The following is a 24559-nucleotide window of genomic DNA, read 5'->3' on the forward strand; positions in this document are numbered from 1 at the left end:
ATATTTCTGGGCATATCTAATTGTTTTTCCAGCATCTTCCTGAAATTAGTTTTCCAAATTCAAGGAACTGTGAGTGTGAGTGGAGATTGAAATACATAATATTTTATATGTTTAGTATCTTTATATAAGGTTTCAACTGTGTGCGTGTGTTTAGTTCTTGGTTTCCTCCTCTGTTTTATCTGGATGTAAAGGATTTTATGTTTATTTCATTTTTTGCAGAATGGTCGTTCCTTCAGCGATGAGATGAGGAATCGGGCCCTTAGACCATTGCTGATTGCAGCCTTTCTCTTGCGGCCGTGAGTGCGTGTGTATTTCTGAGAGAGCGCTGCACAATTGTCATTTCCCAGCCTGGTCTTTGAAGCAAAAGCATGTTGTTAGACAGGGGAATGGATCACAGTACAGATAGAGATGGGATCACAGTCCAGATAGAGATGGGATTACAGTACAGATAGAGATGGGATCACAGTACAGATAGAGATGGGATCACTGTACAGATAGAGATGGGATCACAGTATAGATAGAGATTGGATCACAGCACAGAAAGAGATTGGATCACAGCACAGATAGAGATGGGATCACAGCACAGAGAGGGGTACAGATAGAGATGGGATCACAGTACAGAGAGGGGTACAGATAGAGATCACAGCACAGAGAGGGGTACAGATATAGATCGCAGCAGAGAGGGGTACAGATAGAGATAGCAGCAGAGAGGGGTACAGATATAGATCACAGCACAGAGAGGGGTACAGATAGAGATCACAGTACAGAGAGGGGTACAGATAGAGATCACATCACAGAGAGGGGTACAGATAGAGATCGCAGCAGAGAGGGGTACAGATAGAGATCGCAGCGCAGAGAGGGGTACAGATAGAGATCGCAGCACAGAGAGGGTAGAGGTGGGGGATCAGCCCCACAGCTGCACCGCTGGATTCACATTCACATGGAGACTTGGCGGCCTGCCGGACTGCCGCCGACACTGAGCTGCATCACACGGTGTCCCAGCAAAGCCGTCTCGACGGGGGCGGACATCTTGCTCATCCCTGGCTGCTGAACAAATAAGTGAATGCCGCAGTAGATAATAAGAATACCGACCCTGAAGGACGCGTTATTTATAATGGCGCACTGGGTGAGAAGGATGGTACCGTATTTCATGACCTTGGGAAGCAGTTGGTCCGGGCGGTAATCCTCTTCCTTAAGGAGATAGTTGGGATTTGCGGTTGTATCGGCGAATGCAATAAATACCATCGTAATGTTGGCACTGCCTTTGAATCGGCAGTGTCTCTGTTCCCCCGGATTGATCCTATTGCCCGCTCGTCCTCCGACAGGTGAGACACTTTACCTTCTCTTCCCCGGTGTGGTCTGTTCTGCCTCTCGACCTGGCCATGACTGCTATAGCATCACCACAATCCGGGGTCTTCTGGCCCACTAAAAAGTGCGTTTGTGGAATGCTTAGTATTCAGTTGCATGTGGGGTTATGCGTATGTTGGTAAAACTTATTTTTGATGATATTTTACTGGAAGAGTTGATTGTAACTCTGTTGCAATGCTCGTAGCATTTGTACTGCTAATACTATTTATAATGTTAATGGTTTAGACTCTGATAGTGATGTCTCCTTCATGTGCTTGATGAAGTTTAGCTTGAAACAAATGTCATTGGCCATGTTTCTTATATTAATGAAGTTCGGAGTGGGATTGTCCAGGTCTAGTCATTAATTTTCTTTTTTTGTCAAAGAAAATTGCTATTCAAAGTAATAGGGACCGTTGTAATAAACCATGAGATGTTCAAGATGACCACAATAGAGGCGCAGATTGCAGGCCCTCTAAAAGATACAAAATAAAACTATAAAACAAAGGAAACTGATAGAAAATATGTTGAGCATCTTAACTACAATAGTTTTGCCTTTGAATTCATCTGCGATCATGGAAATAACCGGATTAGTAGAGATCACTTTGGTCACTGGCCATGATGTGCACAATTTGTGAATGTCCAGCTTCATCTTTGGACATTTTATTTATTTATTTTTTTTGCTATTGTGAAATTATGTTCCCTTCCCTTATTTCTAATTAAAAACCAAAGGGTGGTGCAAAGAAAGCTTAAGCTGTTATTTTAAAGATTGTTTTTATATAAATCATCAACACATCTTTTTTGAAATTTTATTTAGACAGGAAAAAGGGCGTATAAATGAGTATGTGTGAGCAGAGTTGTATAGTGGTGTATTGTAGCCCAGAGTTGATGTACAAACTGGTGATGTGACATTCTGAAACTGAACACCACCGGCAAGCAGTAAATCTGAAAGTGACCCGACGGCCATTTTTCTGCCTGTCAACACCAGCGTTGGGGCGGTGCTCAGAAATCTGTCCCAATACCCAACCTTGTCGGCCGGGTGCTTGAGTTGTGTTGTTTATTCTGCTGTTTGTGCCTCGGTTAGGGGGCTTTCTGGAGTAATTTGAGAGCGGATTATTACCCAGCTGTTGGACCTCGCCCGCGCGACTTGTCCTCCGAGCCAGCTGATGTGTGAAGGCACTGATGCAGCATAAAATATAAATTCAGTTCATGCAAAGAATGTCTGTGAATAGTCTGAACAGGAGTGTTCCCTTCATAGCTGAACACAGCCTTCCAGCTTCAGCCGAATTGCCTTGGGCTTTGGTCCTAGCTGCGGGAGTGTAAGGGTTTTGCCAGTCTGGGTTTATGTTGTTGCGTTCATTCCTTTTTCACAGTGCAATTTTCAACCACTATGGTAGCAGGATATGTCGTTTGAAAGCGTTAAAGCTCACACTTCTATCTCTATAACCTATTTTAAGATGCCATTGCTTTAGCGAGAACAGTTCCTTATTTTTTAACATGTGGGTGGCAAAACAAGTGTGGAGAGACCTCACCGTCTCTGCATTTTGGAAATCCACTACACAAATCAAGGTAATGTCAGTGTCCTTTTCACGGCAAGGGTCCAGCGAACCAAATGCATAATAGTTTTGTATTCTAAAAAAACTACAATACTCTGTATCCACTAAAAAAACAGAAAATAGTTTCAGTGAAGAAAAAATATTCCACTTGCACTGCTCCTACTTCTGTAACTTTGCTTTAATAATATGTAGAGTCAAATCCTGATGGATTGCCTTTCAGAAGACACCAGGATTATGCCTGTACTCAAAAGGGTTCAAGAATAGTAACCATTTAAATTTTGGGTATATCATTTTCCAGCTTGTGTTAAGAAAAGGAGGGGGTGAAACTTAAGAGGGGGGGTTAAACAAAACAAAAACAAATATATCTCGAAAATTAGCGAAGATATTTTTTCAGGTACAGGTCAGTCATAAATTACATGGCTTCAGGGTTTTACGTTTTGAACAACTTCTGTCGCGGTGATATAATGGTGCGAGGCTCACTCGGTTGAACTCGGCAGACATGAAAGCTCCAGAGTCATGTTAACAGTTTAAGTCCCCAAGTCTCTCGGAGCAGTGCCTATTTCTGCGACGTGCCGTCATGTCTCAGCCACTTTAACAATTTTCCAAGGGGTTGGACTGAGACCTCGGGGAGGATAAGTTGGGTTTTAATAACCTCATGGGGGGGCTGGCCTATTATGATTGAGCAACTGTTTGAGCATTACTTGCCCTCCACACCCTGACCAAATTTAGAAATGTTCTGCTTGACTCAAATAATACTGCTCACAGGGGCCTAAGATGGTGGCTAAGATGTCCCCGGAGAAAGAGAGGAAGAGGTCGTCATCACTGATGCTTAGTAACGCTGGTCAAACTTTAAGCAGTTAATTTCATTAAGATCTATCTGTGTCCCCTCATTTTGCTTATGTAATTGCTGGGTCTTTGAACATCCAAGTTCTCAGATTTTGTATGGGATTGCTTAATTTTGACCTTGTTCGTACATTATGAGCAGACGCAGTAGTTCAGTCGGGAAGTCACGAGAGCTTGGACCAGGAGCTGGGTAGTGTCCCTGCTGAGGAAGGGTCAGATTCAGCAGATGTTGTGAAGTGCAAAACCAACATGAATGTGTTCAGGTGGCGATTTGGCCCTTGATAGACATGGCACTGTCGATGAAGAAGTCCTTAGGAAGGCAGAATTTGCCAGGGAAAAAGAGCAGCTTGATCTTGTCAAGGTTTTGTTTGAGCTGATGGGCAGACCTCCAACTGGAGAAGTCCACTTGGGAAGCAGAGATGCCTGCCTCAATCTGAGCGTCAGAGGACAGGAAGACCACCCTGGCGGGAGTGTCCCCTGCTTAGTCTAATCAACTTCAAGTCACGTTTGGTAAAAGCGCCAGCTAAATAACAAATGAGAAATTATAAGATGGAGAGAGGAGCTGAGGGTCATCAGCATAACGATGGCATGTGGGAAGTAACTTGTGGGAAGTAAAGACTGAGTCGAGTGATCCAGTGTATGCAGCAATGACTTGCTGATGCCCTAGCACTTCTTTAACAGTCCCTGCCACAAAGACAATGAGAGAAAGGTTAATTTACAATCTATGTATAATTCAGGAGATTTTAGAATGAGGACAATATTGTCACAAAAATGTATTCGTTTCTAATAAATGTCTATATATTTTAAAATGATACCTAATAAAGGCATAATTAAAATGCACTGAATTCTCATTTCTTTTGACAGTTTGATAGTCTGCAAAGATGACTGAGTAAGTATTCACTTTGTGTATTTTTACATTGTTCATGGTAACGATAGAAAATGGTTGTCACTCATTCCAAGATGTGGATAACCATATTTACTAGCTATGCAATACTGGCCTCTGTGGATTATTTAGTGGCTAGACAACTCCAATAATAGGGTCCTGTTTCAGTCTGTCCTGAATGTTTTACTGTTGGCTTAATAATGACAGTAGTTTGATAGCTGTTGAAATGATATATATAAAAAAAGAAATGATTCTGTGGCAGGAAGCTATAACTGGGAGACCTTTAACTTGGGTACATAAGGGAGAAATTATGGCTTTAGAGGCCATTTTCTTTTTACCGATAGTTCTAGTCGTACACCCAAGCAACCCATAAACTCTCGGCAGGTCGATTTGCTATTCGTATTTTGTGTTTCAATATTCATAAAAATGCCATTCACAGTGATGGAAATGCTCATTTATCTTTTCTCCGTAGAAAAAGGATGTCGTCCAGCCGCAAACACAGCATCAAGGTAAAAATCACCTGCTGGTGTCTTTCCGCTTGTCCAACATCTAACGTATGGTCAGAGGAGCCCTTTGCAGTGTGCATCTGAATCTCGCGAAGGCAGGGTTTTTAGCATACAGAGCCTACTTGTGAACCTACTGTAAAGCTGGTACACTTCAACACACATTTGATCATGTCCAGCCAAATTTAATTGAGGAGTCCATTCTGGATGCTAGTTGGAGAAGGAGTCCATTTCAGATGTTAGCTGTAGGAGGAGTCCATTTTTGATGTTTGCTCTTGAAGGACTTCATTTTGGATATTAGCTGTAGGAGTCAGTTTTGGATGTTAGCTGTGGAATGAAACCGCTACATACTAATGCTGTTCTGGTGTTGGATGGGAAGATTTAAGTTGAAGTTTATCGTGGAAAAGCATCATTGCGTGACACCGAAGTGTATGAACTGAGATGTTCTGAAGTCTATGAGGAACACAAAGTCATATTAATAGGCCTAAATGTATTCAACAAATACACAATACCATTAGTGAAAAAAGATAACGGGTGTCTTAACATGCCTGCAGGGCATGATGCTCCAGGTTGCCAAGGAATTGCTGGAGGCAGAAGCGATTGAGAAGGGTCAAATACGGGCGACGTATATGGAGGAAAATTGCCCTCCCCTGGTCCTCCCTCGGTCTGTGGAGGAATTAAAGGTAACAATTTCTCATCTCTCTCCTTTTTTTCCCGTAACCCTAACTCTGCTTATGTATATTACATGTTTTTGTACTGCAATATATAGTACATATGAAGATAATATCATTCAAACCATTTTCAACATACTTTTATAAAAAATGTCCTGTTGGGCTGATGTGGGGTGGTGTTACTTATACTCGACTGTAGTTTCTGACATGGTTTCAGTAGTATACTTTGCTTTCATTGTGTCCCACAGTTCATCCGATCTAATTGTGTGCATAGTTTTCTGAATAATAAACCATCCCATTGTCAATGTCTCTCTGCAGGATCTCTGCTGCGAGCTCCATGCGAAGCTGGATGTGGTGGATGAGGAGCGATATGATCTTGCAAGCAAAGTCAACTTGGTCGTCCGTGAGGTGGAGTATTTCCTGTCTGTCCGTTGCATGCATTCATTCTTCTTCCTGGGTCAGGGGTCAGTGTTGCCTACCCATGATCCTTTAGACCAGCACTACTCGACTGTGTACCTGCAGGTATTTGCTCCTACCTTGTGCCACACCACCTGATTTCACTGATTATTTTATGTGCTTTGTTCAGATAATAAGATAATTAGCAAAATCGGGTGGTGTACCACACAGTTGAAGCTAATTCCTGCAGACACTGGACAGGACGCAGGACGTGGAGTTGAGTAGCGCTGCTTTAGACTCTGACCCTGGTTACTCAATCCTCACTGGATGTATTAAGCCATCAAAAGTTCCTTCTCTCTGCCATCTGAGCCAGAATGAACTGCACGGACAGTAAATGTACTTTCGTGCAGAAGGTCCTGTTGCCAACCAGTAGTTCAGAATTGGAGAGGGAGGACTGGCACAGGAACTGAGAGGGCTCTTTCCTAAAGCTTATTCTTTACCTCCCACCTCCCTTGTTCTTTGCCTGACCCTGAAGTCAATCGAGGTCGCCGATTTCAGGAAATTCCATTAAATGTTAAATGTTCATTCTAAGCGGCAGAAGCCAAAGTTAGGAGGCTCCTTGAGCAAGAAAACAACATGAGCACATCCATTCCGGAAGCATTTTTTTTGGAATGCGTGCCGTCCAAATGATCGACCTGTGGATCCACCTCGCGTCTGACAAGGCTTCGAACTAGTGTTCCACTTGCCTAGTTCTCGATTCCACCATCTTCACAACCTTTTCTTGCCTTTTTGCCATGGTGGGTGGAGTTAGGAGCAAGGATAGTGGACAATTAGACAGAGGCCTATGTATCTGCAGAGTCAGCAGAATAGGTGACACGGCTATTTGTCCCGTTCTTCCTTCCCCGAAGGTAGCGGATCTAAACTTCAAAATGGTCGACCTCAAGGGCAAGTTTAAGAGGCCCCCGCTGAAGAAGGTGCGCATGTCCGCCGACGCTATGCTCCAGGCCCTGCTGGGCTCCAAGCACAAGGTGACCATGGACCTGAGATCCAACCTCAAACAAGTGAAGAAGGAGGTGAAGGAGGAGGTGAGTGCCCCCTGCTGGAGTGAGATGCTTCCTGCATCCAACTTCTGGAATCCCAGACATGCCCCAGTTCACCTCTCGAGTAGGCTAGATAGGGGTGGGCCTTTGGCTCCAGAAAGGCATCAATTTCGGTTTCTAGAGTGATTCTCCCAAGTAAAGTTCCCAGTTGGAGTCCTCCAGGGAATGACATTTAATGGATTGGACGGTAGCCTGGGGATTGCAAGGAGAAAAAATAATTGTAACAAAATTAAATTAACCTTTTTACATACTCTTAAAATAGCATTTACATTTACATTTACTTTTTTGTCATTTGGCAGATGCTTTTAATCCAAAGCGACTTACAAGTACATAGGTTCTTCCACAAATTAAAGCATCACATCCATAACTAGTAAAGTACACATGAAGTGTTGTTGTAAACATATAGTCATCATAAGTGCAAATTTCTTTCTGGGGGTTAGACAAGAGGGATAGGGATATCAGAAAGGGGGGCGGGGGAAATCAGGAGGGAGGACTAAGGTACAGTTTGAAAAAGTGTGTTTTTAGTCTGCGTCGAAATAGGGGGAGGGATTCTGTTGTCCTGACAGTGGTAGGCAAGTCATTCCACCACTGAGGAACCAGAACGGAAAACAGGCGTGAACGTGCAGCTCGACCGCCAGGTGCTCGTAGAGAGGGAACCATAAGGCGACCAGAGCTGGCAGACCGGAGTGGTCTAGCAGGGGAGTAGGGAGTGATTAAGTATTGTATGTAAGGTGGGGCAGTCCCTTTAGCAGCCTGAAATGGCAACACTAGGGCCTTGAATTGGATGCGTGCGGCAGTAGGAACCCAGTGGAGGCCAATGAGGAGTGGGGTGACATGAGCCGACCTGGGCTGACTGGTGATCAGGCGAGCTGCAGCATTCTGGACCAGCTGGAGGGGCTTGATGACACAAGCTGGGAGACCGGCTAGGAGGGAGTTGCAGTAATCCAGGCGGGAAATGACGAGCGCCTGGACTAGGAGCTGGGTGGCTTTCTCCGTTAGGAGATGACGGATACGGCGTATATTGTAGAGACATTTTAATTTCCATCTATCATTTTCATTCCCTGAACTGTTTCAACTCCCTGGTTGTAATTAAAATGTCTGTCACTAAATCAAGAAATTTACATAAGCTGTATATTTTTTTTACCCAGCCAAGAAAATATTTATTTATACCAACTAATCATGTTAATTTCCTCTGTGGATCTCATTTTCTGTGGGGAAACTAAAGGAATGTGTGGTAGACTCTTCTTCAGTCTGTCTTCAGCAGGTTCACCCTGTTACATTTCTGCATCATGCTCTGCTTGCAGGACAAGGAGCTGCGCGATGTTGGTGACTGGCGTAAGAACATCGAGGACAAGGCCGGCATGGGCGGCAGGAAGAAGATGTTTGAGACAGATGCTTAGATGAATTTGGTTTATGTGATGTAGTCTACTTCCCTCAAACCTCTTAAGTCCAGCAGTGCTTTAAAATGGACTCCTTGTCTTAATTTAAAATTGGATCTCTTTTTTGCACATAAGCATTTCTTTGTGGCAGTTTATACGGAAGTGTAAATGTTGTGGGTCTGCAGGTTTCTGTAGATAAGCCTTCATGTTAGCCACATTGCTGCATATCAAGTCAGTCCTTCAGAAAGTATGTTTCGGTGCCAAATTTACTTTTGTAATTAAACCATCTAAAGGAAATGTTGTGGTTTCTCTCAAACCTCTGTGACATAAGTATCTCTAATTTAATTTAAACACAGTCTTCCTGTATGTCAATCAATGGATTATACAGAGATACAGCAATGACTTGTTAAAAGCCTGGTTGATTTTGGCAAAGGTTGAAAAAAATAAAAAATAAATGGGGCCGAGCACAGAGCCTTGTGGTACGCCACAAGTTGAAGGCATGCAAATAGGACTTGAACTCCCCCAGAGCAACATACTCCATTCTGTCTGATAAGTATGAACTAACTGATCCAGCTCAGTGCTGTCCCTGATTGGTCAATTCAGTCTTGTATGCATTCTAAAAGGATGGAGTGGTTGATCGTATCGAATGCTAGGCTCAGGCCCAGCAGAATGTCGAGGCATTGGCACGTGGCATCAGCCATTATGCAGAGGTCATTGGTGGCACTGAGGAGCACAGCTTTGGTGCTATGGGCTGACTGGATGGGGGCGACATGGCTCAGGCAGTAAGACCAGTCGTCTGGCAGTCGGAGGGTTGCCGGTTCGATCCCCCGCCCGGGCTGTGTCGAAGTGTCCCTGAGCAAGACACCTAACCCCCAAATGCTCCTGACGAGCTGGTCGGTGCCTTGCATGGCAGCCAATTGCCGTCGGCGTGTGAGTGTGTGTATGAATGGGTGAATGGAGAAGCATCAGTTGTACAGCGCTTTGGATAAAGGCGCTATATAAATGCCAACCATTTACCATTTACTGGATACTGCTCTCACAGAGCTTGTAGTCGTTTTTCAAAGACGTTAGAATGAAAAGGGAGGTCGGAGATAGGCCGGTAATTGGCAATGGCTTCAGTTGCCAAGGTCGGGCTTCTAATTACAGTGGTATTGAGAGCTTGGGCAAGGTTAACTGCCTGGGTGATGAGTGGGCTGCATGTAGGCATATTTCGAGCAGGGTGGTTGGGATAGGATCCAGGGTGCGTGAGGATGGTTTCGTCTGGCAGATTGTGGTCTCAACTTCCCCCCCTGAGTGACTGCAGTTAGGCGGGGGGAGGCTAGGACACTGTTAGAGGCTCCAGGATGGGAGAAGAGAGGATTATCATTTTGTATTATTGACCTTTATTCTTACTGGGTAGATTGGCTGAGCATGTATGCTGTTTTGCAGCAATGCCCTTTTAATGCCCCCCCCCCCCCCCCCCAGTAGCATTCATTTTTATTATGGGTGGAAACCCACACAGGCGCGGGGAGAACATGCAGATATCCACAGGCTGCAGATCAGGGATCTGATGTTGATGACTTGTCATTTAAAGAGGTCGATGAGACTGTTACACTGTTCCTCTGTTGCCCCGATGGGAGGTTGGGATTGGGGCCTAAGTAGGTGGTTTATTGTGGTAAACCGGTGTTCAGTTGTTCCGTGTGTTCCATTGATGGATGATAGTAAGGGTTCAGTAAGGTATTCAAATGCATGGCCAGAAGGGGCCCTATGCTACTAAACAGGGGTAGCGGAAGTGGGCTTTTTGGCAAAACCATACGCACCTTTCCAATCACAATTTTCCCCCACACCCCCTGCCAGCCTCCCGGTCCATGACCATAATGTCCCCACCCCCCTGGTAATCTCCACCCAAAATGGCATGCCCCTGCCCCCGCCCAGTCTGGTCCAACCAGTCTATTCGGAGAACTGCAGTCTGAAAACTTAATAATAAATATGGTAGAAATTCAGGTAGAAACAGCCTTTAAGATAAATGCATTAATTTAATAATTATAGATTCCATAGAAATCATAAAATCAATAGAAATTATATTTATTAAATTTATATTGGCAATCATTGGTGCGTTATACCTTTTGTACATAGGATACATCACAAAGTACTTCATATAACAATGAAACAAACAGGGAAAGTCTGTGTACTTAAAATTAATATATATAGGTATATAGAAGATAAAATATCAGGCAAAGAGTATGGAATAAGTCAAAATAAAAAAGGCTATAAAATATGAATCCTATAAGAACTATAAAATGAAAAGAATGATAAGTAGTTTAAAGATAAAACTAAATCGATAAAATGTAAAAATACCTGAGTGCACTATGGTAGGAAGTTCAATCATTTTAATGAAAACTGAAAGCTGCGTCTCAATGTAAGTTTAACACCAACACAATATTAAGAATAATAACAGCCATATCCATTTTGATAGGAATAATAGGTATGACCAGCAGGAAATGTTTCTTGCAGTGCGTATGCCCTCTGGGGTGAGAGGTCAGGAGTGGGTCGCTCTCCTCAGGTCAGTTCTGTCGAGGAATGATAATGTTTGGATTCCAGACTCTGTCCTGTCAGTCCTACCAGGACCTACGTGTGAAACCCTAAATCAGGTAATCATCTCCTGCATCTTTGTTCACCCCATGGACTGATTGATTACTTAAACGGTTCCTGATTCTGTAGTTTTAAGGACTAAGAAATTACAACTTGCCTTCAAGTTACATCCTGCAAACTTAAACCCGCCAATGCTTGTTGTGAACAACTGTGCTTTAAAGCATTACCATGTTGTACATTATTATATAAATTGATCAATAAAAAAAAAAGAAAAAAAGAATCTTCAAATATGGCCAGTATTTTGAAGTAGTTGCCACAGTTGCCCCATATTTCAGTTTTTCTGATTAAGTAGGCGATTTGTTTTTCAACAGAAACGTCCACTTCAGGGTTGATAAGGACTTCTTTTACACTTCAAAGGTAAGCTAAGAAAAAAAAAAACGTGTGAAGTACATTAAACCTGTCATCTGTTACAGCTTGAAGACTAACGGGATGAAATACACAGCTATGCTCTTATGTTGAGACAAGGAGGAAATCTTTAAGGGCCGAGCAAATTTGCGCGAGTTTAAATAAATGGTAAAGTTTGAATGATAGTCCTGAAGGAGGGGTGGGGGGCGGTTATTTATATATAGGGAGCTGTTAAGAGTTTAGAGTTTCAGGAACACCCTTTCCCCATTGGCCTGAGATGGAGACCCGTTGCGGGTTCTCTATAAGGAGAACTGCTCACTTTTGCTGACCCGACAGAGAATGCCATTAAAACCCTGTTTCTGTCACGAGCGCCCGTGTCAGTGCTGAAGCCCAGCTCCTTACTTTTCCTCTCCCAGGTGAGACTCTCGCACGCGGCTGGTGTAATATTCTGCGATAATGGTACCATTTTCAGTGTCAGACTGCTTTAATATCCTCAGCATCTAATGGACACGAGTCTATCAAATGCTCTACCGGTGTGACTTTTCTATTTTTGCAAAAATGTTTGTTAATTTATTCTTTTTTTTTTTTTAACTCTTACTTTTTTTCAATATCAAAAATGGCACGTTTGATACCCTTTCACCCTGGCATTTTGTTTAGCGATATCTGTTGGGCGGATGTGTCTGATGGAACTGGTCCTCCCCAAGCTCTTTGCCACGGCTGCCTTTGGATGCGATAGTCAGGAGTATTCAAATGGGATGCTGCATGTGCAGGAATTTGCATGTCAAATTCAGAAGGGCGAGCATTATATATATATATATATATATATATATATATGTGTGTGTGTGTGTATTATATAGCTATTGAGGCTGTTTTAACCGAGACTTCAATACTTTGTATTTCAAACTACTTTAGGGTAAAGTGTCTTATTCATGGTATTCTGAGATCTGTTTATCCTGATTTCCTCAAACGTGCTGGGATTGAAGTTCTTAAGAGGTATTTACCTTGGTGTGATTCCTGTATGTTATCCCTTAACATTCGTTTGCTGTGCTCCTCGTTTGATATCGCTGGCCTGTGCTGTAGAACAACTTTCAAGGAATTTCTCTGAATGGCGCTTACACCGAAATGACGAAATGCGTAAAAGTGTACAAAACTGAGAAACGTGAAAAGTACAAGCATTTTGTGTGTAAAAAAAAAAAGAAAGAAAAGTTGTTCCACAACTTGGAGAAGCCTCAGCTGCTCCGCGGTCATCATTGCCGCTCGTCCGTCCAATAGGATCACAGAAACCTGAGTAGAGAGATGGAAAAATAGCAGCCGTTTGTCGGGGGGTATCACTTGCTCAGACTGGGTTACTGCAGTTAGCCACTGTATCGCTTTGACATACAAACTGCTGCATGGGTCATTCTTAGAGAGACACTCTAAGATCTTAGCGCATCTTTTGGGAACGAGCTATCCCTCGTTTTTCTCTCGGAGTCCGCAGCTGCTGTTATTCCGCGATGCCGTTTGTTTGTTCCCTGCCCTGTGTACCTGCGACAGGTGAGCTCCCTGGCAATACCTGTCGTAGTTCTATCCAGTTGAGAATATGTGCAGATTTGTGTTTTCTCATGAAGGCGCTGTCACTGTGCTTATGTTTAGTTCTTTATTTAAATGTTTTTTTTTATGTGAAACGGAATCTAAAGTAAAATAGTGCTGGCATGGTTTTATGGACGTTTTTTTATGTTGGATGTTCCCATAAAGATTAGTTGTCATGGCATCACGTGCAGGTGATATTCTAAGAGGATGCTTCCAGGGAAATAATTTCATTGCGTCACCTGCTTGGTTAAAACATCCCCAAGGTTATTTTACTATTCAGGGGAGTAAACTATACTAAATGTGACAAATCGGTCCCTTGGTTTGTTTTAGTCTGTAATCGCCACAGAGACTCTGAAATGTGCTGCAAATAGGTACCAATGTGTCTCTGAATCTCAGCACTGGTCATATTAAAATTTATTTTCTTGTAAAACTTTTTTTTTTTCAATATGGACAAATATATGAAGTATCTACATTTAGTTTGTAGACAAAGTGGCCATTGTATGCTAAATGCACAAATTCAATTTGTTTTTAATCAGTAGATCTTGTTACATGCAATATGTTTTTTTCCCCCCATATACCAACTGGAATTTTAATGGTTGACATCTGACCTTCTGCATGAGAACCAGAGATGTATTGCATAGAGCCTGATGGAAGCATCCAGTGGGGATAATGTTTGTGAGGCAGATGCTGAAATAGGGCCGTAGTGATTAGCACTCAGCACTCAGATGTGGTCATGGGGGGTGAATTTTGGCCACTGCCAATGTTGACACTTCGATACATGGGTTATAAATGGCCTGTCAAAGATGTGTTGATCACAAAGTTGATCTGGGCAGACAACTGTCCTCCCTAAATCCTGTCCAAATTTAGACCACAATTTTTTTTTCCCTCCCTACGTACTTGGCCCTTTATATATCTTAAATATGCTATAATTCTGCTGTTCGTATGTTAACAACCTGATGCACAAATCTTTAGAATTGCCTTCAACCAGGTTTTATGGGAAGTAAAAAACTTTTTGGTTTTTAGGTGAAAGTACTTAAATGTTGTAATTTTAGATTAAAGGGTAAGCAGCACATCATGACATCCTTTAAAGATATTAGACTAATCATTTTTTATTATACTGTAGGCCTATGGGATTTTCATTCATTTAAGATGAAATTGTGGTTAGTATTATATTGTGGTTAGTACACTAATGGTTTATGGCTCTCAGCGACTAACCTCCCTTCCCCAGCAGAATAATGTATGGCAGGAGTCCTGTGTGTGTTTTTTCTTCTACTTATCTGTGTCTGCCTAGATATAATGGGTGAAAACGTAGCAGTTTCAGAGAACTACAAATGCTTGTACTTCTCTCCATGTTAATGGAATAAAGCCGGACCACAAAGTCTTAAAATTATTCTGAACTGATTTATTCCTTGACAGTTACATTTATGCTACATTAGTCATTTGTCACACGCTGTTATCCAGAGCGATGCACAATAAAGTGCAAATCATAACCAGAGAGATACACCTGAAAACCCAAGAGTTCGGAAATACGGAACCCTTATATATTAATCAGATAAACTGAATAACAGCAATAGCAATAGCAGTAACAGTTTGGGCAATTATATTATAAGAGTAGTAAAATAATTATACATAAGCACAACAATTACAGCATACATCATACAACATACAAGGCTAATTAGAAATTACAAGGAGGTTGTTGATGGAAACACACCAGCAGAAAATGACTACGGTGCATGACGTCATGGGGGAACACAGACAGTTTGACTATTAAACCTTCAGGTTATATAATTATGACAGAAATAACAGATTCTGAATCAAAGGACAATATCAATGACTCTGACTCGGTAGAAGACATTGGCATTTGGTTGAACTTGGGCAGATAAGAGAGAGGCAGCTCCATCATCAATGAAGACATATGTGCCATGGCAGGCATATAGTACATGCCAAAACCATTATCCCTCCACTATGATGTACGGATAAGGAGACTGGGTGCTTTGGGCCTCCACACTTGATACAAGTGAATTATGGTCTCATCTTTTCCAGAACTCTGCAGGCTCTTTTAGGTACTTCTTATCACACTGGTCATCCTGTTCTTTCCCACTGGTTTGCATCTTGCAGTGTAGACTCTGTAGTTCTGTTTATGAAGTCTTCTATTAGTCACTGATCCACACCTGCCTCCTGAAAGGTGTTTCTGATCTGTCAGACAGATGTTTGGCCCCCTTTCTTCTTGATGATGGATTTTGGTGAGCCAAAGGTTTGGCATGTATCTCTCGCTGTTTTGGTCTTAGTCTCAAAATGGCTTCCTTGATATGTTCCATTGTACATGTAGGGCTTTGTGGTCATAGATGGGATACAAAATGGGGATAGGAGAGTAACGGGATGAATAGAAATGGCCAGTAATGTATGTATTTATGTCTTTACTGACAACTCATTTTCTGTGTCCGAGTCATCATAAAAAAAACAAAAAACTTTTTGGCACTGCCAATAACAGACCAAAGGTAATCAAAAGCCTAGAATCAAGACTAAATACTAATGTCCCAAATGTTATGGAGCTCACTGTACAAATTGTGCTATATAAAGGATGATTGGTAGATTGATTAGACTGTTTAATTGTACTTCCCACTTTGATCCTACCCACTTATAGTCTATAATAGAGAAATCAATAGAAGTCTGCATTATATGCTCAAACTATATTTCAATGACCCGCTGTTTAAATGACCCAATGTTTATTTTCACAGGGTGTGACCAGAAAAGAGAGCCAAGATGTCAGAGTAAGTCCTCTGCCTGCATTGTTTTCAGTGTTGAAGTTAGCAACTGAGATTGTGATGCAAAGTCAGGGAGTTATACAGCCCTGGGACTGGTTTGTTTGCATGCAGAAAGGTCTGAACTGATTTTATTTTTTATTAGCACTTATGTTTCCGTGAGACGCCTGTTCAAGCATGACAGTTTTGTGTAGACATCTAGGGCCGTCTCAAATTGCAGACTTGTGGCCTAGTTAGTGTGTAAATCAAGCATGGAGGTTCACAAGTGTGCCCCAAACTCAAGTGCAAGTGCCTATCGAATTCGCCGGATGTTATCTTGTTGTACTTGGGAGGACTGACTGAAAAAAGTCTGCTTCAGAACACATTTTCCGTTTCCCAGAAGCCATTGCATTTTCAGAGCTGACAGCGAAGAAGAATTGGAATTTTGAGGGGATTAAACTACATATGTTCGCTAACGTCACCGACTGGGAATATATTTATTTCATTTTAACCTCAATATACATACTGTTTAGCACCCTTTTTACTTCATAAATAAAACTATACAAACATATTTTCACCACAAATTGGTTTAAGAAATATGTTTTTTCTGGTATAACGTAGCTAGCTGCTAGTCGAATGCGAGTCAGATTATGGTCAGAAGACGTACTATCGTGACCTGATAGTACATTTGGATCTCAAATTAACCAATTTCTTATGTTCTTGCATTCTAAGTAGTTGACTTGTTGGTGCATTCGTAAGTTAAGCCAATAAGAACACGAGTGCATCGGACACACTGCCTCGAGTCGGAAGCATAACCTCAAGGTACGGGGGCGACATGGCTCAGGCAGTAAGAGCAGTCGTCTGGCAGTCGGAGGGTTGCCGGTTCGATCCCCCGCCCGGGCTGTGTCGAAGTGTCCCTGAGCAAGACACCTAACCCCCAAATGCTCCTGACGAGCTGGTCGGCGCCTTGCATGGCAGCCAATCGCCGTCGGCGTGTGAGTGTGTGAGTGTGTGTATGAATGGGTGAATGAGAAGCATCAATTGTACAGCGCTTTGGATAAAGGCGCTATATAAATGCCAACCATTTACCTCTGGGATCATCAAATCTGGCCCTCGAACCAAAATCCAACCCTGGTTTTCTTTTATCCAGTCCCTAGCCCAATATGAAGTGGCTCCACCCAAATACGAGGGGTTTTGGCTTTGGTTGAGAAAATTGGGAAAGTTCATTGTAAAATTTAGTAGGGTTTTAATAGAGGCTGAAAACAATAGTATAGCAGTTGTTTTGATTGGTTGAAAAGGTATAAGTTTTGAGAGTGCCATATTGCAGTGGAGGGCCGCAGTGTCTGCAGGTATTTGTGGTTTCCTTTCAATCAGCAGCCAATTAAGCCATTGAGAACAAGGTGTGTGCACTCTTTAGCCAATTAAAGACTCTGAAATGTATCTCTTGTGCTGAAGTACACCAAAAACCAGCAGACACTGCGGCCTTCCAGGATTGGAGTTTGACACCCCTCAATTAACTGATTAGTGCTACCAATCGGCTAGATTGTCTTCTCACCTTCACACCTAATTTTCTTCACACCTTCACAGCAAGAAGATGTCCTCGAGTCGGAAGCATAACCTCAAGGTAAATCCCTGTCCAGTCCCTCCTCTTTACCCAGAAAAAAATTTAATGGTGCCTGCGCTTAAATCGAATAAATAACATAAAAAAGTGAATATTTATCCTCGTATAAGAGGGCTCACCAAACGCCACTGTCTTTACCACCCTGTCTTCTCAAAATGCCGATTAATTTAGTAGTTTACCACGTTTGAAAGCCACCAGACACTAAACAGTGAAGCATGTACTTTTGGGCAGCCTGTGGCCTAGTGGCTAATGTGTTTGACTGGGACCTAGAAGTTTGGTGGTTGAAGCCCCAGTGTGGCCAGATTAAGTTCAGTGCAGCTGTTTGGCCCTTGAGCAAGATGCTTAGTGTAATGAACTGTAGGTAACTTTGGATAAAAGGGTCAGCCAAATAGTTTATTTTGCAGAAATTAAAAAATAATAGATTTCAAATTGTATGGCCACCCCACTAAAGGAGTCCTGTAGCTCAAAGTAAACCTGATCAAGAATACTACACCTGCTCGGAAAAATATATATATATATATATATACAAAAAATAAATGCCAATCCTACTTTTTCATTGAAAGCCTGTATGAAATATGACTGTTTAATGGTGAGAAATTGAGTAACATGCCCACTTCTTTCTGTGTCTGTCCCTGTGTGTGTCTGTCTGTGTGTGTATATGTCCCTGTTTGTGTGTGTCTCTGTGTCTGCATGTCTGTCTCTCTGTGTATGTTCGTTTGTGTCTCTGTGTCTGCGTGTGTGTCTGTGTGTGTATGTGTGTATATGTGTATATGTGCGTGTGTGTATGTGTCCCTGTGTGTGTCTATCTCTGTGCTTGTGTGTGTGTGTGTGTGTGTGTGTGTGTATGTATGTATGTATATATGTGTCCCTGTGTGTCTGTGTCTCTGTCTGTGTGTGTCCCTGTGTGTGTCTCTGCCTCTGTGCTTGTGTGTATGTGTCTGTGTCTGTGTGTGTGTGTGTGCTTGTGTGTATCTCTGTCTGTGTGTGTGTGTGTGTCCGTGTGTGTCTCTGCCTCTGTGCTTGTGTGTATGTCTCTGTCTCTGTGTGTGTGTGTCCCTGTGTGTGTGTGTGTGTGTGTGTGTGCGTGTGTATCTCTGTCTCTGTGTGTGTGTGTGTGTGTGTATCTCTGTCTCTGTGTGTGTGCTCCAGAGCTTGATGCTGAACATCGCTAAGGGCTTGCTTGCGGCCGAAGCGAAGGAGGCGGAGGAGGAGAGGGTGCGGTACATGGAGGAGCGCTGCCCGCCCCTGAGCTTACCTGGATCTCTGCAGGACCTGCAGGCATGTCCTCAGCCAATCAAAGCACCCCATTCACCGCTGTGGTGTGGGGAGTGGGGTAGTCTTTATAGAGGGAATCTTGTTTGAGAAGTTGGTTTTGATTTTGGGTTGATTGGGGGGGGCGGTGTGTTCTATGACTGTACTGGTGAAAGGGGTATCAGGACTCATCTTCAGCTCATGTTAAAAAAAGAAGAAAATGGTGAAAAAAAAACATGCAAAGAATCCTGAATATAAACATCCTGTGTGGATTTGCTGCCTGTTTTTTGACCGGCCCCTTCACTCTCTCTCCACAGGAGCTGTGTAAGAAGCTCCACGCCAGGATTGATCAGGGAGAGGAGGAGAGATACGACATGGAAGTAAAAGTCGACAAATGTGATAAGGAGGTAGTACCACCTTAGTCTTACAGTACACTGTTAACATTATTCAGTTTTCAATCCAGCTGGAAATATCTCTCTCTTGCGCGCACGCGCACACACACACACACACACACACACACACACACACTCTGATACACACTCTCTCTCTCGGTCTCTGGCCAGGTTGAAGACCTGAAGATCAAAGTACAAGACCTGAAAGGCAAGTTCAAGAAACCAGCCCTGAGGAAGGTGCGCATGTCTGCCGACGCCATGCTCAAGGCCCTGCTGGGCTCCAAGCACAAGGTCAACATGGACCTGAGAGCCAACCTCAAACAAGTGAAGAAGGAGGTGAAAGAGGAGGTGGGTGTAATCTCCTGGTGATTGAACAAGCACTTCTTTATTGCTTCTCCATGTTAGCCCAACTATCCATCCATTGTCCTTCAATAGACATGCTATTAGCCATGTAGTTGCTATTAGCCAACATGTAGGAAGTTGGTTCCCCCTTCTGGAAATAGTGTAGTACTGCAATATATAACATAGAATTGTGTGGCAATGGCATTACTACACCCCACAACCTAGGTGCAAGCGTGCAGTCCTTTAATTTAATTGCTTAAACTGAATTATATGTAGCATTTATTTATTTATGCACATTTCCTATCTGGAGTCAATATACACTCACTGAGCACTTAATTAGGAACAAATACTGGGTAGGGCCTCCCCTTGCTCTCAAAACAGCCGCAATTCTTTGTGGCACGGATTCCACAAGAAAAGCATGTCATCTCCCAGCTGTTCCTGGATCTTATTTCTTCTGTAAGGAGTGAAATCCTGCATCCTCATCTGTACCTGTACCTGTACCTGTGACTCACCTGTGTCTGTACATTACCTGTATCTCACCTGTACTTGTGCCTCAGCTGTGTCTGTACATTACCTGTGTCTCACTCATACCTGTACTTGTGCCTCACCTGTGTCTGTACATTGCCTGTGTCTCACTCATACCTGTACTTGTGCCTCACCTGGTGTCTGTACATTAACTGTATCTCACTCATACCTGTACTTGTGCCTCAGCTGTGTCTGTACATTACCTGTGTCTCACTCATACCTGTACTTGTGCCTCACCTGTGTCTGTACATTCCCTGTATCACACCTTTGTCTGTACCTCGACTGTTTCCCACACAGGACAAGGACCTGCGCGATGTTGGCGACTGGCGTAAGAACGTTGAGGACAAGGCCGGCATGGGCGGCAGGAAGAAGATGTTTGAGGCAGAGGGTTAGACGAATTCTGATGCTGGGTTCACAGCTGCCATCTTGAAATGCTCTTGTCGGCCGAATAACTTTCTATTTGGACTCTCTCTTCATTCATACTCTCATGTGCACATGGTCATCTTTTTTTAAATTATTGTATTTTGAAGTGAAAATTCAGTTTTTTTTTTTGTTTTCTCTGTACTGAAAAATGTTACACATAAAATGTTACTCAGAAACACAAATCTAGGCTGACTTCCAATGCTTCATTGTTAATAAATAAATAATTTAAATCACAAATCTTTGGAATCTCAGCTTGCTACTCTTGGTCAGTCAGTTCTATTCTGGATGGTAGCCTTTTTGATAGTTCTCTCCACACTAGTTTCATGACTCACCTGCAGTTTGATTGGACACTGGATGTCATGTGACCGATGGCTCACCAGATACCTGTTAGAACTGTGCTGTTTGCTCTCGGCCTTGGAGAACTGCAGGGTGTCCATGTTGTCTCTGCACTTCAGGCAGTTCATTAAATACCTCATCTGGCTTGATTTTGAGGTGAAATCGGACACACACAGTGTTCTGCTGCTCTCCAAGGCCAAGTGCAATTGCCACTGTGTTAGAGAGAGAGATACGCCTATGTACTGAAAAGAATAGTTTTGAAAAGAATATTATTGAATAGAATAGTGGTGGAACACAGTATAATTATGTAACCTAATTTAAAGAACTTAAATTGTTCATTTAACTCATTTTAATTCAGCATGTTCATTTAATATTATGAAGTATTTGTGACTAACTTTCCACTGCTAATTCAACACTCTGTCATTAAGTATGTTGAGAACTTCTTTTAAGTAGGGCAAGACTATATGTTAGTTCAAATGAATTAATTCATAAAAAGATTGTTTCTACATGTTACAAATACTTCATAATGGTGTAACACCATATGTTTGCTTGAATTACACTCAAACCCATTAAAAAAACCAAAAAACTTTCACTTTAATGGAACATCACTTCATTTTCAAAAGAATGCACCCTGCACAAGTAACAACTTGCAAGTCATATTTTGAACTGTATACATAACTTAATGCTGCTTAAACTTACAAAGCAAATGACAGCATGTCTCCAGTTAGACCAGTATATGTATATTTGTAAATGCGAGATGTCTTTAGATGTCTCTTACTGTAGAGGTTCACAAGCTCAAGATCCATACGCTTTGTTTTCTTCCAATACAAAATGGCTGCCATACATTGTGCATGTGCAAATGAGCATGTTGTTGAATGCACTTAATTGGTCAGCTTTGCTTTTAAATTTATTAATGACTAACAATTTCCAGGTAAATTAATTACCGAAAATCAAGTAAAACCAGAAAAACTGAAAAGTTGAGTAAAGCAAAAAAAAAAAAGCTCCGAATTTCTTTTTTGCAGTTTATAGTCGATAGATAGCATGGTAGCGCCCCCTACTGGTCCCTCTCAATCTCCTCATCACTAATCCACACAAGAGAAGGCAATGGAAGTACCTGCCGTAGTTTGCAGGTTTCATGAAATTCCTGAAAGTCACCATGGAGACGAGGGCGAACGAGCTGAAGTGTGTCCGACGGAATTAAACGGGTGAGACACCGATACTTTTTTTACTGTTTAAATGTATCGTTTCATAGGTGCCTGTTGAAGGAAGGAAAATATTTTAGCCCATTTTAGCTTGTCATATTTTAAGTGACAGTCTCCCTTACAAGTGTGCTTACTAATGGAAACGCCACTATGTTCAGATTAGAAGCTTCTGATTGCACTTCTTTCAATTCAAGCTGCATGGGATAGGTGTTTGATGCATCCTGTTGTTAACTGAATAAACAATGCTCTTCAGAGTAAAACTTTGGTCAGTTATAACCACAAAATTATATTTATTTTAATGAAACTTAAATAGCAAACACAAGAAAACAGCTGTGATAATATCGTTGCTGAACCCTGTTAGTGCTGTTTTGGTGGTTTTATTAGGATAGAATGACATGTACACTTGTCTCTTGTCTTACAGAACTTGATGCCTTCGGTCTGCTGACCGGAACTAAGACGAGTTGCACAGATAATGCCCCCCACTGGAGACTTGTAGAAGATGACAGGTAACTGGTACGTATGCAACTAGTCAAATCATCCAGGTATTGTAATTACTATACATAAAAGGACTAACTACACAGGTCAAGTAGTTGTTCAGAAAGCAAATGCGCAACTTTCATCCAATGTAGAGTATAAACCAAGGTATGGTACTTCACGTTGGATATTAACAAGGTATTACAATTTCAAGATGAAAATACAAGGCATAATTTTCTCATGGTTTGATAATTACATAAACCGCATGCATATACGAACGAGATGATAAAATAGTAGTCACAAGTGGCATAAACACATACCTTCAGTGATTCCGCATCCATTCCGCATGTGTAAATACTCATAACATCGCCTTTTAATATACATTAAAAAATTTAACAAGAAGTTGTAATGCTCAGTATGTTGTTAGCATATGCATGTAAATTCCTCGCCATGAGCGTTTGTATTTTTAACCTGGTGACGAATATGGGGAATATACCTAATATCAATCTGCCATCCAACCGGTTAAAACTGCACTAGTTACCAACCAGTCCGAAACATGTTAATTCCTCCAGATTCCTCCTGTTCACAAGGAAGAAGGACACGTCTCCAACGCTCTCCTCGTGGGCTATGAGCTGGTTGCATGTTTTTTGCGCGCTGTCAATGCTTGGTTTAAATTACGTCCGGTTTTAATTTCTGTGCGCCATGTGAAGGAAGGTGGGGTTATATGTCAGGGGTTGAATTTATGTTCACTATATTTAGCTGTAGTTTGCCGAGAAGGTTCTCTCCGGAGGTTCTGTACACAAGATTAGGTTTGCATGCACCGTTACCTCAATCGAATATAAAAGCAATCGAGTTTTTTTAAATGACATTTTTTTTGCCCCTTGGCAAACGCCCCGATCGTTTCGGTTATGAGCGCATTCATCGTGATGAAACGTTTTTTCATTTCTGTTTTTGAACTTGCCATTATAATTAATGTAGGCTATTTTAATTCAGGAATAGGAGTAGGAATACTTCTTTCATTGCATTTTAGCTACAAAAAAACTACAGAAGCCCCTTTACACCAATTTACCTATTATTATTATTATTATTATTATTATTATTATTATTATTATTATTATTATTAGCATTATTAGCATTATTATTATTAGCATTTTTATGTATCCAAAATAATTCGTTTAAGGGTCTCGAAATGGCGGTCCCCTCTGCCTGAATCCTAGCCTCTCCCAGAAGCGCACTTTGCAGAATCATCAAAAGGACTCTGCCAAAACAGATTACATTACCTATCCAGAGCAATTTCCATAGTTTAGGCCGACCGTCTTTCACATACAAAACGTCTTTTCTTAAGACAAAAGTCTTTACTTAAGGCTACAACAGCAGTGCACTTCACCATCAAACCTGTAATGGTTTAATATGTATGATTATGGATTACAATTGTCTGTTGTGGGGGAAAAATGTGTAAAAAATACATGGATCATACACTTATACAATAATACAAAACAAAACCATGAACTGGCCCTTCTGGTTTGGTTATACGGTTAAGCTAAATGTAGTATATTTTAATACTTTGCAATATATGGACACATTTATTGGTACTTTCAGGTTCTGTTTTATGTTTTTCTTAAGTACACTTGTGCTTCTGGGGGTATATTAAATTAATTCAGTGGTAAATGGTGAATATATTCTGTATTATCCTTACATCCCTGTCACCCATGGATCTCCTTTTGGCATCAGATATGCTTTTGGTTGTATAATAACTGCATTCCAAATTAAGAAACTGGCCAAAAGAAACCATACCACTGTCCATTTCCCAGTTCACCGTTAGGCTGAAATTCAGTTTTGTCATTAACTGTCATGTTAACGGCCCACCCTGCAGTCCTGCTCTTGCCAAATACTTAGAAAGTAGGCAGCTTAGGTAATGCCTTCACTGAAACTGAAGTTTGGTAATGCTAATATATTCAGGGTGTGTGTGTGTGCGTGCTTGGTGCATATGCGTACGTGTGTGTATGTAGGCGGTTTCCATGTGTGTGTGTGT

At 41.9% G+C, this 24559-nt stretch overlaps 2 protein-coding genes across 4 annotated transcripts; both read left to right on the forward strand.

Moving 5' to 3' along the window:
- Positions 1–816: 816 nt before the first annotated feature.
- LOC133111309 (troponin I, fast skeletal muscle-like) lies at positions 817–8953 on the forward strand. The gene is made up of 7 exons (XM_061221518.1): positions 817–1325; positions 4608–4632; positions 5099–5135; positions 5684–5812; positions 6119–6208; positions 7105–7281; positions 8601–8953. Exons 2-7 carry the CDS (start codon positions 4625–4627, stop codon positions 8694–8696), a joined length of 537 nt encoding a protein of 178 aa, XP_061077502.1. The 5' UTR covers positions 817–1325; positions 4608–4624; the 3' UTR covers positions 8697–8953.
- Positions 8954–11977: 3024 nt separating this feature from the next.
- Positions 11978–20752, forward strand: LOC133111308 (troponin I, fast skeletal muscle-like). 3 transcript variants are annotated; one of them, XM_061221516.1, is made up of 8 exons: positions 12008–12067; positions 12564–12644; positions 15959–15991; positions 17549–17585; positions 18732–18860; positions 19151–19240; positions 19397–19573; positions 20390–20752. In XM_061221516.1, exons 3-8 carry the CDS (start codon positions 15984–15986, stop codon positions 20483–20485), a joined length of 537 nt encoding a protein of 178 aa, XP_061077500.1. In that variant the 5' UTR covers positions 12008–12067; positions 12564–12644; positions 15959–15983; the 3' UTR covers positions 20486–20752. The 3 variants fall into 3 exon arrangements, with proteins under 3 accessions (XP_061077499.1, XP_061077500.1, XP_061077501.1); XM_061221515.1 differs by lacking the exon at positions 12564–12644 and having other exon boundaries at positions 11978–12067; XM_061221517.1 differs by lacking the exons at positions 12008–12067; positions 12564–12644 and adding an exon at positions 13165–13184.
- Positions 20753–24559: the final 3807 nt, after the last annotated feature.

This window comes from Conger conger, chromosome 15 (assembly GCF_963514075.1).
Source record: "Conger conger chromosome 15, fConCon1.1, whole genome shotgun sequence".
In the NCBI taxonomy this organism is placed as follows: Eukaryota; Metazoa; Chordata; class Actinopteri; order Anguilliformes; family Congridae; genus Conger; species Conger conger.

What these genes read in the sequence shown, in the direction of transcription:
- LOC133111308 (XM_061221515.1), top strand. An exon ending in GATCTCTGCAGGACCTGCAG is followed by an intron (nt 18,861 to 19,150) that starts GCATGTCCTCAG and finishes CTCTCTCCACAG; the next exon opens with GAGCTGTGTAAGAAGCTCCA. An exon ending in AGAAGGAGGTGAAAGAGGAG is followed by an intron (nt 19,574 to 20,389) that starts GTGGGTGTAATC and finishes TTTCCCACACAG; the next exon opens with GACAAGGACCTGCGCGATGT.
- LOC133111309 (XM_061221518.1), top strand. An exon ending in GCCGCAAACACAGCATCAAG is followed by an intron (nt 5,136 to 5,683) that starts GTAAAAATCACC and finishes ACATGCCTGCAG; the next exon opens with GGCATGATGCTCCAGGTTGC. An exon ending in TCAACTTGGTCGTCCGTGAG is followed by an intron (nt 6,209 to 7,104) that starts GTGGAGTATTTC and finishes CCTTCCCCGAAG; the next exon opens with GTAGCGGATCTAAACTTCAA.